The sequence below is a fragment of the Cetorhinus maximus genome, chromosome 13, assembly GCF_964194155.1.
Source record: "Cetorhinus maximus chromosome 13, sCetMax3.hap1.1, whole genome shotgun sequence".
Taxonomy (NCBI): Eukaryota; Metazoa; Chordata; class Chondrichthyes; order Lamniformes; family Cetorhinidae; genus Cetorhinus; species Cetorhinus maximus.
This window is the reverse complement of record NC_135891.1, coordinates 114,007,981-114,021,871: the sequence shown is the minus strand read 5'-3', so window position 1 is coordinate 114,021,871 and position 13,891 is coordinate 114,007,981. Positions and strand designations below refer to the sequence as shown.

General features: G+C 43.7%; 1 protein-coding gene across 2 annotated transcripts; it reads left to right on the top strand.

The window, feature by feature from the left end:
• Positions 1–3,437: 3,437 nt before the first annotated feature.
• Positions 3,438–12,014, top strand: s1pr4 (sphingosine-1-phosphate receptor 4). 2 transcript variants are annotated; one of them, XM_078556040.1, is made up of 2 exons: positions 3,438–3,596; positions 7,728–12,014. In XM_078556040.1, exon 2 carries the CDS (start codon positions 7,834–7,836, stop codon positions 8,944–8,946), a length of 1,113 nt encoding a protein of 370 aa, XP_078412166.1. In that variant the 5' UTR covers positions 3,438–3,596; positions 7,728–7,833; the 3' UTR covers positions 8,947–12,014. The 2 variants fall into 2 exon arrangements, with proteins under 2 accessions (XP_078412166.1, XP_078412167.1); XM_078556041.1 differs by having other exon boundaries at positions 3,465–3,673.
• The last annotated feature ends 1,877 nt before the right edge of the window (positions 12,015–13,891 follow it).

The following is a 13,891-nucleotide window of genomic DNA, read 5'->3' as shown; positions in this document are numbered from 1 at the left end:
GTCACAGACCTCCAGTCTGAGAAGCAATCATCCACTACCACTCTCTGTCTTCTCCCACACAGCCAATTTCGAATCCAGTTTACAACCTCTCCATGGATACCAAGTGTCTGAACCTCCTGAACTAACCTCCCATGTGGGACCTTGTCAAAGGCCTTACTAAAGTCCATGTAGATAATATCCACAGCCTTACCTTCATCTACTTTCTTGGTAACCTCCTCGAAAAACTCTACAAGGTTCGTTAAACATGACCTACCATGCACAAAGCCATGCTGACTATCCTTAATCAGCTCTTGGCTGTCCAAATAATTATATATCCGATCTCTCAGAGCACCTTCCAATAATTTACCTACTACTGACGTTAGGCTCACTGGCCTGTAATTTACTTTTGGAGCCTTTTTTAAACAACGGAACAACATGAGCTACCCTCCAATCCTCCGGCACCTCACCCATGGCTAAGGACATTTTAAATATTTCTGCCAGGGCCCCTGCAATTTCTACACTAGTCCCCCTCAAGGTCCGAGGGAATATCATGTTAGGCCCGGGGGATTTATCTACCTTTATTCACTGTAAGGCAGCAAGCACCTCCTCCTCTTTAATCTCTATATGTTCCATATGTTCCATGACATTACTGCTTGTTTCCCTTCCTTCCTTATACACTATGCCAGTTTCCTGAGTAAATACTGATGCAAAAAAACTGTTTAAGATCTCCCCCATCTCGTGAGGCTCCACACATAGACGACCACTCTGATCTTCAAAGGGACCAATTGTGTCCCTTACTATCCTTTTACTCTTAATATACTTGTAGAAACCTTCGGGTTTACCTTCACATTATCTGCCAAAGCAACCTCATGTCTTCTTTTTGCCTTCCTGATTTCCTTTTTTAGTATTTTCTTACATTTTCTATACTCTACAAGTACCTCATTTGCTCCTTGTTGCCTATACCTGCTATACACCTCTCTCTTCTTCTTAACTAGATCGCCAATATCCCTTGAAAACCAAGGTTCCCTATGCCCGTTAACTTTGCCCTTAATCCTGACAGGAACATGCAAACTCTGCACTCTCAAAATTTCGCCTTTGAATGCCTTCCACTTACTGAACACATCCTTGCCAGAAAACAACTTATCCCAATCCACTCTTCCTAGATCCTTTCTCATTTCCACAAAATTGGCCTTTCTCCAATTTAGAATCTCAACTCGAGGACCAGACCTATCCTTATCCATAATTAGCTTAAAACTAATGACATTGTGGTCACTGGACCCAAAATGCTCACCTACACATACTTCTGTCACCTGACCTGTCTGGTTCCCTAATAGGAGATCAAGTATTGCATCCTCACTCGTTGGTACCTCTATATATTGATTTAGAAAACTTTCCTGAACACATTTGACAAACTCCAAGCCATCCAGCCCTTTTACAGTATGGGAGTCCCAGTCAATATGTGGAAAGTTAAAATCTCCTACTATCACAACTTTCTGTTTCTTACATCGGTCTGCTATCTCTCTACAGATTTGCTCCTCCAATTCTCTCTGACTATTGGGCGGTCTATAATACAACCCTATTAGTGTGGTCACACCTTTCCCATTCCTCAGCTCCACCCATATGGCCTCTGTAGACGAACCCTCCGGGCTGTCCTGCTTATGCACAGCTGTGATATTTTCCCTGTCTAGTAATGCCACTCCTCCCCCTTTCATCCCTCCCCCTCTATCACGTCTGAAACAACGGAACCCCGGAACATTGAGCTGCCAGTCCTGCCCCTCCTGCAACCAAGTCTCACTAATAGCAATAATGTCGTAATCCCACGTGCCAATCCACGCCCTAAGCTCATCTGCCTTTCCGACAATACTCCTTGCATTGAAATAGATGCACCTGAGAACATTTCTATCACGTACGGACCCTTGATTTCTGTCTATACATGCATTCCTCGCTTGACCTTTATCCTCCTCCACCTCACTATCTGCTCTAACACTCTGGTTCCCCTCCCCCTGCAAATCTAGTTTAAACAACCCGGAGCAGCACTAGCAAACCTATCCGCAAGGATGTTAGTCCCCCTCCAGTTTAGGTGCAAACCGTCCCTTTGGAACAGGTCCCACATTCCCTGGAACAGAGCCCAATTGTCCAGAAACATGAAGCCCTCCCTCCTGCACCATCTCCTTAGCCATGTATTTAGCTGCATTATCCTCCTATTTCTAGCCTCACTAGCACGTGGCACAGGTAGCACTTCTGAGATCGTAACCCTGGAGGTCCTGACCTTCAACTTTGCACCTAACTCCCTAAATTCTCTTTGCAGGACCTCCTCCTCCTTCCTATCCACGTCATTGGTCCCTACATGGACCATGACATCTGGCTGCTCACCCTCCCTCCTGAGAATACTGAGAACTCGATCTGAGATATCACGGACCCTGGCACCAGGGAGGCAACAGACCATCCGGGATTCTCGATCTCTCCCACAGAACCTCCTATCTGTTCCCCTAACTATCAAATCCCCTATCACTACTGCTGTCCTCTTTTCCCTCCCTCCTTTCTGAACTGAGGGTCCAGCCTCGGTGCCAGAGACGCGACCACTACAACTTGTTCCTGGTAGGTCGTCCCCACCAACAGTATCCAAAACGGTATACCTATTGTTGATGGGAACGGCCACAGGGGTGCTCTGCTCTTTCTGTCTATTCCCCTTCCCTCTCCTGACATTCACCCAGCTGCCTGCCTCCTGACTTTTAGGGGTGACTGTCTCCCTGAAGCTCCTGTCTATTACTGCCTCTGCCTCCCGTATGATCCGAAGTTCATCCAGCTCCAGCTCCAGTTCCCTAACTCGGCTTCTCAGGAGCTGCAGCTGGATGCACCTTTTGCAGGTGTAGTCATCCACCTTCAGAGAGCAGACAGGACCATGGCTTAACTCTGAAAGATGGTTCGAGGCACTCAACAGGTTGTTATTTGAAAAGGAACAATGTGCAGGGTTATGGGTAGAAGGCAAGAGAATGGCAATCGGTGAACTGCTTATTCTGAGAGCAAGTGCAGACATGATGGGCCGAATGGCCGCCTTGTGTGCCGTCACAATTCTGTGATTCTGCAGCACTCCCTCAGTACTACACAGAGAGTGTCAGACTAGATTTATAGTGTCTGTTTCAGGCTCTGGAGTGTCACTTGACTGGACAACCTAGTAACATAGAGGAGAGAGTGCTACCACTGAGACTCATAGTGCAGATATTCTATCTAAAACATATTGTATGCCACTATACCATGCACCTAAAGGTGCCTTTGAGAGAGAAAAGTTGAAAATTGTGTGTGGGGTTGAGCGGTGGGTGTTGCAGAATAGTTTTGCCATCGCTGGATAGTTCAGGATGACGTGATTGGGAGGGGCCTTAGTTTCTTTCCCTGCACTGTGTTGCTTCACAGGACTCGTGTGCATCTGCTGCATAGTCTTATCAGCTCGTTCAGCCTGCTGTGTCATCATGGGTGGTACAAAACTGATCACAACAAGTCTGTTTGCAACTTCTGTAATTTGCTGAGACCATGTGCGCAGGCAGAGAGAGAAGCAGCTGCTGAAATACAGGCAAGCAGCAACTCAAGCAATGAGAGGGCAAGTTTCCGGCATCAGCACAGTAAGTTGAACCTTCAGTGCTGCACCAGGCAGGACTGAGAAAGTACAAACTGGGCAAAGGAAAAATTTTAGTTAAAAGTGAGTCGAAATGCTGTATAGGTAGATTCAACCGTGGTCATTGATATGTACATCAGTCAGTTCAAATAATGCACATCATCAGAAATACTGTTCTGTAGCATTCCATTTTGAGTGTCTTCTGTATAATGCTTTAAATACAGATAAATATAGGTATGGTGAGACCACATCTGGAGGACTGTGTACAATATAGGTCTCCTTTTTTAAGGAAGGATGTAAATGCGTTGGAAGCAGTTCAGAGGTTTACCAGACTAATACTTGGAATGGGCAGGTTGTCTTATAAGGAAAGGTTGGACAGGCTAGGCTTGTATCTGCTGGAGTTTAGAAGAGTAAGAGGCGACTTGATTGAAACATATAAAATCCTGAGGGGACTTGACAGGGCAGATGTGGAGAGGATGTTTCCTCTTGTGGGAGAATCTAGAACGAGGGGGTCACAGTTTAAAAATAAGGGGTCACTCATTTAAAACAGAGATGAGGAGAATTTTTTTCTCTCAGAGGGTAGTGAGTCTTTCCTCAAAAAGCGGTGGAGGCAGAACCTTTGAATATTTTTAAGGCAGAAGTAGATGGATTCACGATAAGGAAGGGAGTGAAAGGTTATCGGGGGTAGGCAGGGATGTGGATTTGAGGCTAAAATCAGATCAGCCATGATCTTATTGAATGGCGGAGCAGGCTTGCAGGGCCGAGTGGCCTACTCCTGCTCCTAATTCTTATGTTCGTGTGAAAGTGGATTTGTGTCTGTATCTGTGGAAACTATTGATTTAGAGATATAGGATCATAGAAAATTTATGGCACAAAAGGAGGCCATTCAGCCCAAGATCTCTGCACAAGTGTCAGTATTTAGACAGTTTTTTTCTTATGAATTACCCCTTTGAATATGCACCTTTGAAAAATCTGCAAGTTTGTTTCTATGTTGTTTTGAAACAATGCTATTTATAAATACTATGTGAACATATGGCAAGGCAGACAGAGAAACAAAACCTGGCTCTCCATCGAGGGACATGTGCATAAGGCGAGAAAGTGTTAAGGTAGATGTTCATCCATAGTCTATTAGGATGGAGGAGCAGGCTCAATCGGTCATATGGCCTACTCAGGCTCTAATTATATTCTCCCTCATCTTCCCTATCTCTTCTATCCCTCTCTACTCCTCCTTCTGCTTTTCCCTTCACTCTCTCTCCCTATTCCATTCCCCCTCTCTCCCCGTTTCCTCTGTTCATGCACTCTCCTCACCTCTCCCTCCCCTCTTTCCTGCCTCTCCTTTTCCCTTCCATCCATCTCCCTGTCACCCCTTTTCCTTCTCATCCTATCTTTCTCTCCTCCCCCTCTTTGTCTCCCTTTCTATCCCTCACTGCTACCCCTCATTTTTTTTCCCAATTCCCCCTTTTCCCTCACTCCCTGTTCTGTTTCTGCCCTCCTTTTCTCTTTCATTCCTCCCTCCCTGTCTTTCCCCTTCTATTTCTCTCCCTTTCTCCTCTTTCTATTTTTCTCTGATTCCCCCTTCCGTCTCCAATGTAAAATGACATAGCGGACAGTATCGGGGTCTTTAAGAAGTATGTTGAAAAGCTCAAGGCTCTTTGTGCAGACCAGCACCAATGCTGAAAAGAGCAGAGAGATGAGCTTGAAAAGAAGTCATGGTGTGCTAAGCTTGGAGTCAGAAAGCTTGAACCAAGAAGGTAAAGAGAGGTGAAGTTTAAGAGAGTGAGACAGAAGGGGAGAAGAAGGGATTGTAAAATAAAAGAGTCTGGCACCTACCCCAGGATAATGGACTATTCTGGTGGAACTCAGCATCATCACTAGTGCACTTTGCTGTTATGAGAGCGTGAGCAGGGCAAGAGGAGGTTTTTTTCTTGCTGTTGGCTGTGGGGTACCTAATTCAGCTGACAGTCTTCTCTTGGCAGCTTTTCCTTGTCTGGGCACCAGATTCACCAGCTCCATTTCCGCCTCACCAAAGATGGGGAGCCGGCTTTATCTGTTCATTTATCCCATGTTGTTCTTGGGATCTTGCTGTGCGCAAATTGGCTGCTGCATTTACCTTCAACACAACATATAGCTACAGCTCAAAAAAAATATACCCCATTGGTTCTGAAAGTTGCTATATAAATGCAAGTCATTTCTTTCCATAGCACTAATAGAGTTAAATTAAACACTGGGATTGGAATAAAAGCAAAAAACTGTGGATGCTGGAAATCCAGAACAAAAACAGAAATACCTGGAAAAATTCAGCAGGTCTGACAGTATCTGTAGAAAGGAACACAGTTAACGTTTTGAGTCCGTATGACTCTTCAACAGAACCAAGGAAAAATAGGAAAAATAGCTATTTTTCCTTGGTTCTGTTGAAGTCATACAGACTCGAAACATTAACTGTGTTCCTCTCCACAGATGCTGTCAGACCTGCTGAGTTTTTCTGGGTATTTCTGATTTTGACTGGGATTGGAATGGTCAACTGTAAATATATCCTCACAGTCCACACAGCCATAAAGGGACAAGGATTGGTGGTGGGTGAGGGTGGAAACCTCCCTATTCCCAATCAGTGTTTTTCATTCCTACGGAATATAGTGCTAACTGGATGAAAAGAACATGGGGAGAGGTGGGCAGGATTCTCCTGACTCTGGTTACAGAGTTATTTTGTGACATGTGGAGAGCATCCAAAACAGGTGATTTTAACAAGCCAATAACAGCTGTTAAAGAGGAAGTTAAGTTGTGCAATGAAAAACTTTGCGTTTGTATTCCAAATCTGCCAGTCATGAGTACAATATATAAAATCTATACTTTGGTGACAATTCGCTCTTAGCAGAACTTGTTGCAGAAGTAATATTTTTAAAACATCTGCAATCTCATAAAGCTGTTGCAATATTTTCCTTTTGGCTGCTTTCTGACAATAGAAACATTTTAAAACAAACATGTATTGCTTACCCCTCTGTGTGAGACTTGTTGTCAACTGTGGCTCAGTGAGCAAGCACTCTGGCTTCTGGAGTAGAAGGTAGTGGGTTCAAACCCCACTCTGGAGACTTTTAGGCATGGAATCTATACTGCTGCGTTGAGGGAGTGCTGCCCTGGTGAAAGTACTATATATCTCTGATGAACTGTGAAAACTAAACCCCACCTTGGGTGGACGTACAAAATCCCATTGTACCCTTTTGGAGTTATTCCCAATGTCCTGCTCAATTTATCCCTTAACTAAATTAGATTGATGATTATCACATGTCTGCAAAAACAACATGTCATCTGACTGAAGTATAGGGGATTCCTTAGAAGGAATGGGGAATGGCCTCTCTATTCTACCCTGTCCTTGACAGGCCGTTTCGCCTGGCTGGACAGTCTAAAACTAGTGGTCATAACTAAGAGATTTATGATCAAGGACTGAGATGAGGAGAAATTCCTTCACTCAGAGGGTTATGAATCTTTGGAATTCTCTACCCAAGAGGGCTGTGGATGCTCAGTTGTTGAGTATATTGAAGACTGACATCAAACGATATTTGGACAACAAGGGAATCAATGGATCGGGGGATAGGGCAGGAAAGTGGAGTTGAAGGTCGAAGATCAGCCATGAATTAAATGGCGGAGCAGACTCGAGGGGCGGCATGGAGGCTTCCTCCTGTTTCTTCCATTCTTATGCAAGTCATTGACTGTAAAGTGCCTTTGGAAGTCCTGAAGTTGGCAAAGGCACAATATAAACATAAGCTTCATTATTGCAATGTGTCACATATGTACCTTTTGACTTTGATTCTTTTCCTGTTACTATGAGAATCTGCTGTGAGTCATCCAATTGCTAGGCTGAGGCTCTTCTCTTGAGGCCTAACACAAAAACCTAAATTATAATATTTTAAAAGCAGATGTATCTTTGCATTCTGGTTATTTTTGGGGCTTAGTTTAAGCACCAGGACAAAATCTGCAACCAAATTGCATCTGTGGAGAGAGGAGCAGAGTTAACATTTCAAGTCAATGATCCTTCATCATAACTGGAAGGCACTATAGAGTTTTTAGTTAAGTTTACAGCTAGGGAAAAATGAGGCATTGACAGAATAAGATAATACTAATGCATTCCTCAATCTCTTTTCAGATCCCTTGAAAGTAGAAAATCATGCTCGACACTCTCTCCAAGAAACTGGTTGAATGCTCCTGACCGTGTGCTGAAGTTCAAGTGCAATTGTTGGTTCTCAGAGTCAATGCTTATCAAAATGAATAATAACAGTGAATGCCTGATTTTCTTTAACAGACAGCAGGTGGATATCATTCTGCTGCATTACAACTACACTGGAAAGTTGGCGAACAGGCGGTTGCCCAGCGACGGCGTGGGTGCTGTCAGGGTTATCTTCATGGTAGTCAGTTGCTTCATCGTCATTGAGAACCTTTTGGTCTTCTTGGCTATCCTGAACAACACTCGCTTCCGGAGCTGGGTTTACTACTGCATTGCCAACATCACCCTCTGCGACCTACTGACGGGAATCGTCTATATTGTGAACATATGCCTGTCGGGTGAAAAGACCTTTCAAATCACCCCCACAGTCTGGTTCATTAGGGAAGGGGTCTTGTTCTTTGCACTGGCTGCCTCAACATTCAGCTTGCTCATCACGGCGGTGGAAAGGTACGCGACCATGGTCAGACCCGTACCTTATGCCTCAGCCCGTAAAACCTATCGGGTGTACACCCTGATTGGATTGTGCTGGCTGGTGGCTTCCCTCATAGGCCTTTTGCCATTGATGGGATGGAACTGCATTTGCAACTTCGATGAGTGTTCCACCTTGCTGCCTTTGTACTCCAAGAGCTACATCCTCTTCTGTGTTGTGGTGTTCAGCATCATCATAATCGGGATAGTGGCACTCTACAGTGGCATCTACCACCTTGTCAGGAACAGTGCCAAGTCCGTGTCCAGCAGCAAAAGCCGGCAGAAATCCGTGCGGCTGCTCAAGACTGTTTTCATGATTGTTGCCGCCTTTGTGATCTGCTGGAGCCCCCTCTTTGTGCTTCTCCTTCTCGACGTCTTCTGCTCCTCGCCATCCTGCACGAAGCTGCACAGCATGGAATGGACCATCACCTTGGCTGTCATCAACTCGGCCGTCAACCCGGTCATCTATTCATTTGGAAGCAAGGAGGTGAGGCGGGCCATTCTCAAACTGCTGTGCTGCTGCCTCATCAAAGCTGGTGCTCCCCTGCCGTTCCTGAGCAGGAGTGAGTCTGGCCTCGGAGCCTCCACCGACAGCTCCTACAGACTGAGGGAGAGCTTCCGCAATTCCAAATTATTGAGCCCAAAGAAAACTTTGCCCAAGTCAGGACAATAGAGCTCGTCTCGTGATTTGGAGCAGACATTCCAGCTGGGAATTTCTCTGGGGGCTGCTCCGGTTCCCCCTGTGTGCAGGGACTTCACCAGAAGCACTGTGTATGTATCAAAATTCCTTCTGGTGACAGTATGGCAGCAGAACCAGATTAAATGAAGGAAACTCCCAGCCCACGTGGCAATAGTGTCAGTCTGGTTCACCTCTGAGTCACAAGCTGGTACTCCACAAACCTGAGCACATTTCGTGCCGATGTTTCAGTGCAGTACTGAGGGCGCGCCGCACTGTCAGAGGTGCTGTCTTGCAGAGGAGACATTAAGTGAAGGCACTGCCTACTCTCTCAGGTGGATGTAAAAGAACCCATGGAAATGTCATTTGATAATGCTCTTGTGAAGTGCCTTTGGATATTTTACTACAATGTCACTCTTTTTGAAAGATCCCAGTGAAGAAGGACAGGGTAATTCTCCTGATGTCCTGGACAACATTAAATGGTCATTAATCTCATTGTTTTTTGCGTCATTGTGATCTGGGTAAACTGGTTGCCATGTTTGCCTACATAATAGCAATGCATATACTTAGAAATAAATTAATTGGCCGGGGACATGAATGGTGCTACATAAATGCAAGTTATTTTTGATTTTTGTTATCTCAGAAAGCACCACTGTTTAAAAATTCAGTTCACTTGCATCTCAGATAAATTCTCTCCACTGTTGCTTCGCGTTTTTCAAAGCCCAATTGATAGGAATCATGTTTTTAATTTTATCTGACAATGTCGATCTCAGATTGTTAAACTCATTTTGTTTTTTTACAAACCAGTATAAACCACATTAGGACCAACGCTCAATTGGAACATTCTACTGGCTGATGTAAGCTGTTGCAACATTACTTTGTCAGAATGTTCTTAACCCTGCGAAAAGTCTATTATTTGCATATTAAAAAGAATAGTCTTTACACTTGGGGAATGAGAGATGCACAATCGCAGATATTTTCATTGTAATTTCAGGAACAGAAGGAGGCCATTCAATCCCTCAGGCCTGCTCTGCTAATCCAATTAGAGCTGCGTCTCAGCTCCACTTTCCCACCTTTGTTCTAGGTCTCCTACTGCCTTAACCCAATGAAAATCTGTCCATCGGAGTCTTGCCAATTCCAGTTGTTGAAGTGCATCCACAGCTTTTTTTCATCACAGCTGACACTGTAGGCGCGTGGTGTAATTTAGGTCTTGCCTCATAACATGTTTTGACACAAAATGTGTTACCACACCCGATCTGTTTAGCAGAAATATTCGAGAAGCACTTTCAAAAGGAAATTTGACAAATAGCTGAAGCAGTGTAAACTTGCAGGGATATGGGGGAAGAGCTGGGGAGTGAGATGAATTGGATAGCCCCTTCAAATAGCCAGATGTGATGGACTGAGTGGCCTCCTTCTGTAAGATTCTGAAAACTGCCCCTTTACCATAGCACTTTGCATATTTGCCTTCTAAAGATTTAACAACCCCTAGTCTATTGTTTAAGTGATGGTCTGCTCCGATGGTTGAGTCACTTTATCTCTTTCAACAAGCAATCTTACCAATAACAGACATCAGTTAAACATTGGTCTAGGAAAGGAGGCTGAGCCCATATAAAATGGAAAACGTTTTTAGGTTCCCCAAGCCTTTATAAGACTGTGAAATGCTGTGCTGGAGACTTGTCCAACCTATTTAAATGGCATAAATATGTTAAGGTCTACCTTACTGGTGCACTTAAGGGAAAACTAGATATTAAGCACATGAGGGAAAGGAATAGAAGATTATTCTGCGAGGGCTAGACGAAGAGAGTGGAGGAGGTTGATAGGGAGCATAAACACCAGCATGGGCTAGATGGGCTGAAAGGACTCTTTCGCTGTTGTAACTTGTACCTAATTCTACAATGAAAGCAAAATACTGCGGATGCTGGAAATCTGAAATAAAAACAGAAAAACCTCAGCAGGTCTGACAGCATCTGTGGAGAGAGAAACAGAGTTAACGTTTCGAGTCTGTATGGCTCTTCTTCAGAGCCTTCAGATCCTTCTTCTGAAGAAGGGTCATACAGACTTGAAACATTAACACTGTTTCTCTCTCCACAGATGCTGTCAGACCTGCTGAGTTTTTCCAGAATTTTCTGTTATTTCTAATTCTATGATGGTTGTTCATTAAAAGATTTTCTTACTCTGCGTTAAACACTACCCTATACCCTTGAATTGGATTGTATGTTTATAAATGGTAAATGCTAAAATAACAATAAAATGTATATTAATTTGTAGCAGTGAAAAATGTGAATATAAGTCAGAATACCTACGATATGTGAACCATAAATATTTTCCTGTTTTTAGCTGCACATAGTCTGCCCATTCCTCCAATATCAAGCCATCTAAACACAGATGCATTTTAAAATTAGCTGCTTCATAACTTGTTTCTCCTCATTCATCACAAGATTGATGTTTAATGAACGCCACAGGGTCGAAATCCTGGAACACCAAACCTAACAACACTGGGGAGCACCTTCACCACATGGGCTGCAGTAGGGATGGACAATGAAATACGGAATGTGCCCACATCCTGATAGTTAATAATTAAAAAAAAACAAATTTCTGTAAGATTTCAAAAGTGACCACTCACCTGAGAATCTGCAAATGTTATTTTAGTGAATGAAAATTCTTGGCTGCTTTGGCATGTCAGTTTATATAGAAGGGTTCGCTGTTGTAGTGGAATTGCAACTTAATACAACTCTACATGGAAAAGCAAATATTTCCTTAATGTCAAGATTTTCCCTGCGTGTTGGAGCTGTCCCTTGAAATATTAATAGGGTGCAATGTATTAATGGTGCAGGCTGAACTACTGGTGGAGTGCACCACAGTATTAATGGAAGATGTCAAAGCATTAATGGAGCATGTCAAAGTATTAGCAGAGTGAACCAAGTATTAATGGAATATATTTTCTCAACAAAATGAATTGATTGCACAACACAACTGCCATCAAGTTTCTGTTTGCCACCTCAAACTGCAACTACGTTGTTAATCAGACTTTCAAACCGTGAATAAATAATTTGAATGTAATCAAAGGGCTCTTGTTGTCGTCAATTTAACCTTGTCCTATGTGAGTCATAAATCTTCCACTGCAGATGAAACAGATGTGCCTTGTATAGTTTTGAGAGATTCATTAACACTCACTGTGATCTGACTGCGCACTGAAATTCTGCGGAAAGGGAAGTCGAGTATAGACGAGCACGGAACAAGGCGGCATTAACTGACATGAATGCATCCCCAGACATACCCACACATGGAGCTGCAGGGAGCAGAAGTACTCCCAACATTTCTTCACTCATCTATGCAACACCAGCAGATGCCCAATCTTCAGTCGTAACACGCTGGCAACGCGATGTAAATCAGGCCCTAAGACCAGTATGGATAGAGTTGCCAACTGTGATTAAATTTATGCCTGGAGGTTTCATCACATGACTTGCCCCCATGCTCCAGCCACTAGTTGACCTTGTGACACACTGCCTTCCTACCCAACTGGAAAGCAAAAAGATGATGCCTGACTGTCAGCCACGCAGCTTTCCCCCCCCGCCACCTTTTCAGTATTTTTATATCTGGTAAAGAGAAATGTTCAAAGAAAACTTTTTTAAATAACTATCTTTTTTAATGTCCCGATGATTTTTCTCCAGAGTTGCACACAGCAGTGTCCTCGAGGCTGATCTTCGATTCCTGGTGACTCCAGGCCAATCCTGGAGGGTTGGCAACCCGAAGTATGGAGGTAGCATTGCTAACTCTCCAGGATTGTCCTGGATCCTCCCGGAAGATTAACCTCCGGGAGTCTTTTAAATTCATTTTCTTTGAAATCTTTTGTTAGTTAGTGATAAAGAGGGTAAAGTGGGAGAATAGAAGCCTTTTTAACCGACATCCAATTAGTTGAGCAATGAAGAGTCAATTTGCTCTACACTTGCTGATGCACCGCAAGGATCAATGCGTCAGGTAATCAATGATGGGAGTGTGTTGAGGTGGAGACGCCATTTGGTGGATGGAGGACATCAAATAAAACCAGAGTTGGTAATCCTGAATTGTGGGCTCCTCTGGCATCAGCATTCAGGAGGAGAGATTTGCCTAAATTTCTAGGCCTGAAAACATAGGAAGAGGTGGAGTCCATTCAGCCCCACTGAGCTTGTTCTGCTGCAAATCAGTGAGATCATGTGACCTAACTCGACATACCCGCCTTTTCCCCCATGTCCCTTTTGGGTCACTAAAACCTCAGATTTAAAGTTAATAATTGATCTAGCATCAATTGACATCTGCAGAAGAGTTTTAAAAACTTATGCTGCCCTTAGTGTCTAGAAATGTTTCCTAGTTTCACTCCTGAAAGGTCTGGCTCAAATTTTAAGACTACACCTTTAGCCCTAAGTTCCCCCAATTAATTTCTTTCTATCTACCCTACCAGTTCCCCTTAATATCTTGAAAGCTTCAAATCACCCCTTACCCTTCTAAATTTCAGGAATAAACCCTGTTTTGAGTGCAGGTATCATTCTGGTAAATCCATACTGCACTCCCTGCAAAGCCAATATATCCTTCCTAAGGTGTTATGTCCAGAACTGCTCACAATACTCCAGGTGTGGTCTAACCAGGGCTTTGTATAGCTGAAGCATGTCTTCTACCCCCTTGTAATCAAGTCCTCTAGATATAAAGGCTAGTGTCCATTAGCCTTTTGATTATTTTGGTCATGACGTTTTAATGATCCATGTAGCTCGGCCTTCAAGTCTCCTCAGGCTTCCACTTCTTCTACCTTTCAACCATTGTCTGTTTTCCATGAACTCCCATCATGAAGAAAGCAATTGTCTGCCCTCCTGCTTTACACAAAGATTTTGTGAATGAAAAGATGCTTAACAGCAACCCCCCAAACCAATGCAATTCCAGAATGACCAGCAAAGGGATCTAACTGCTGCAC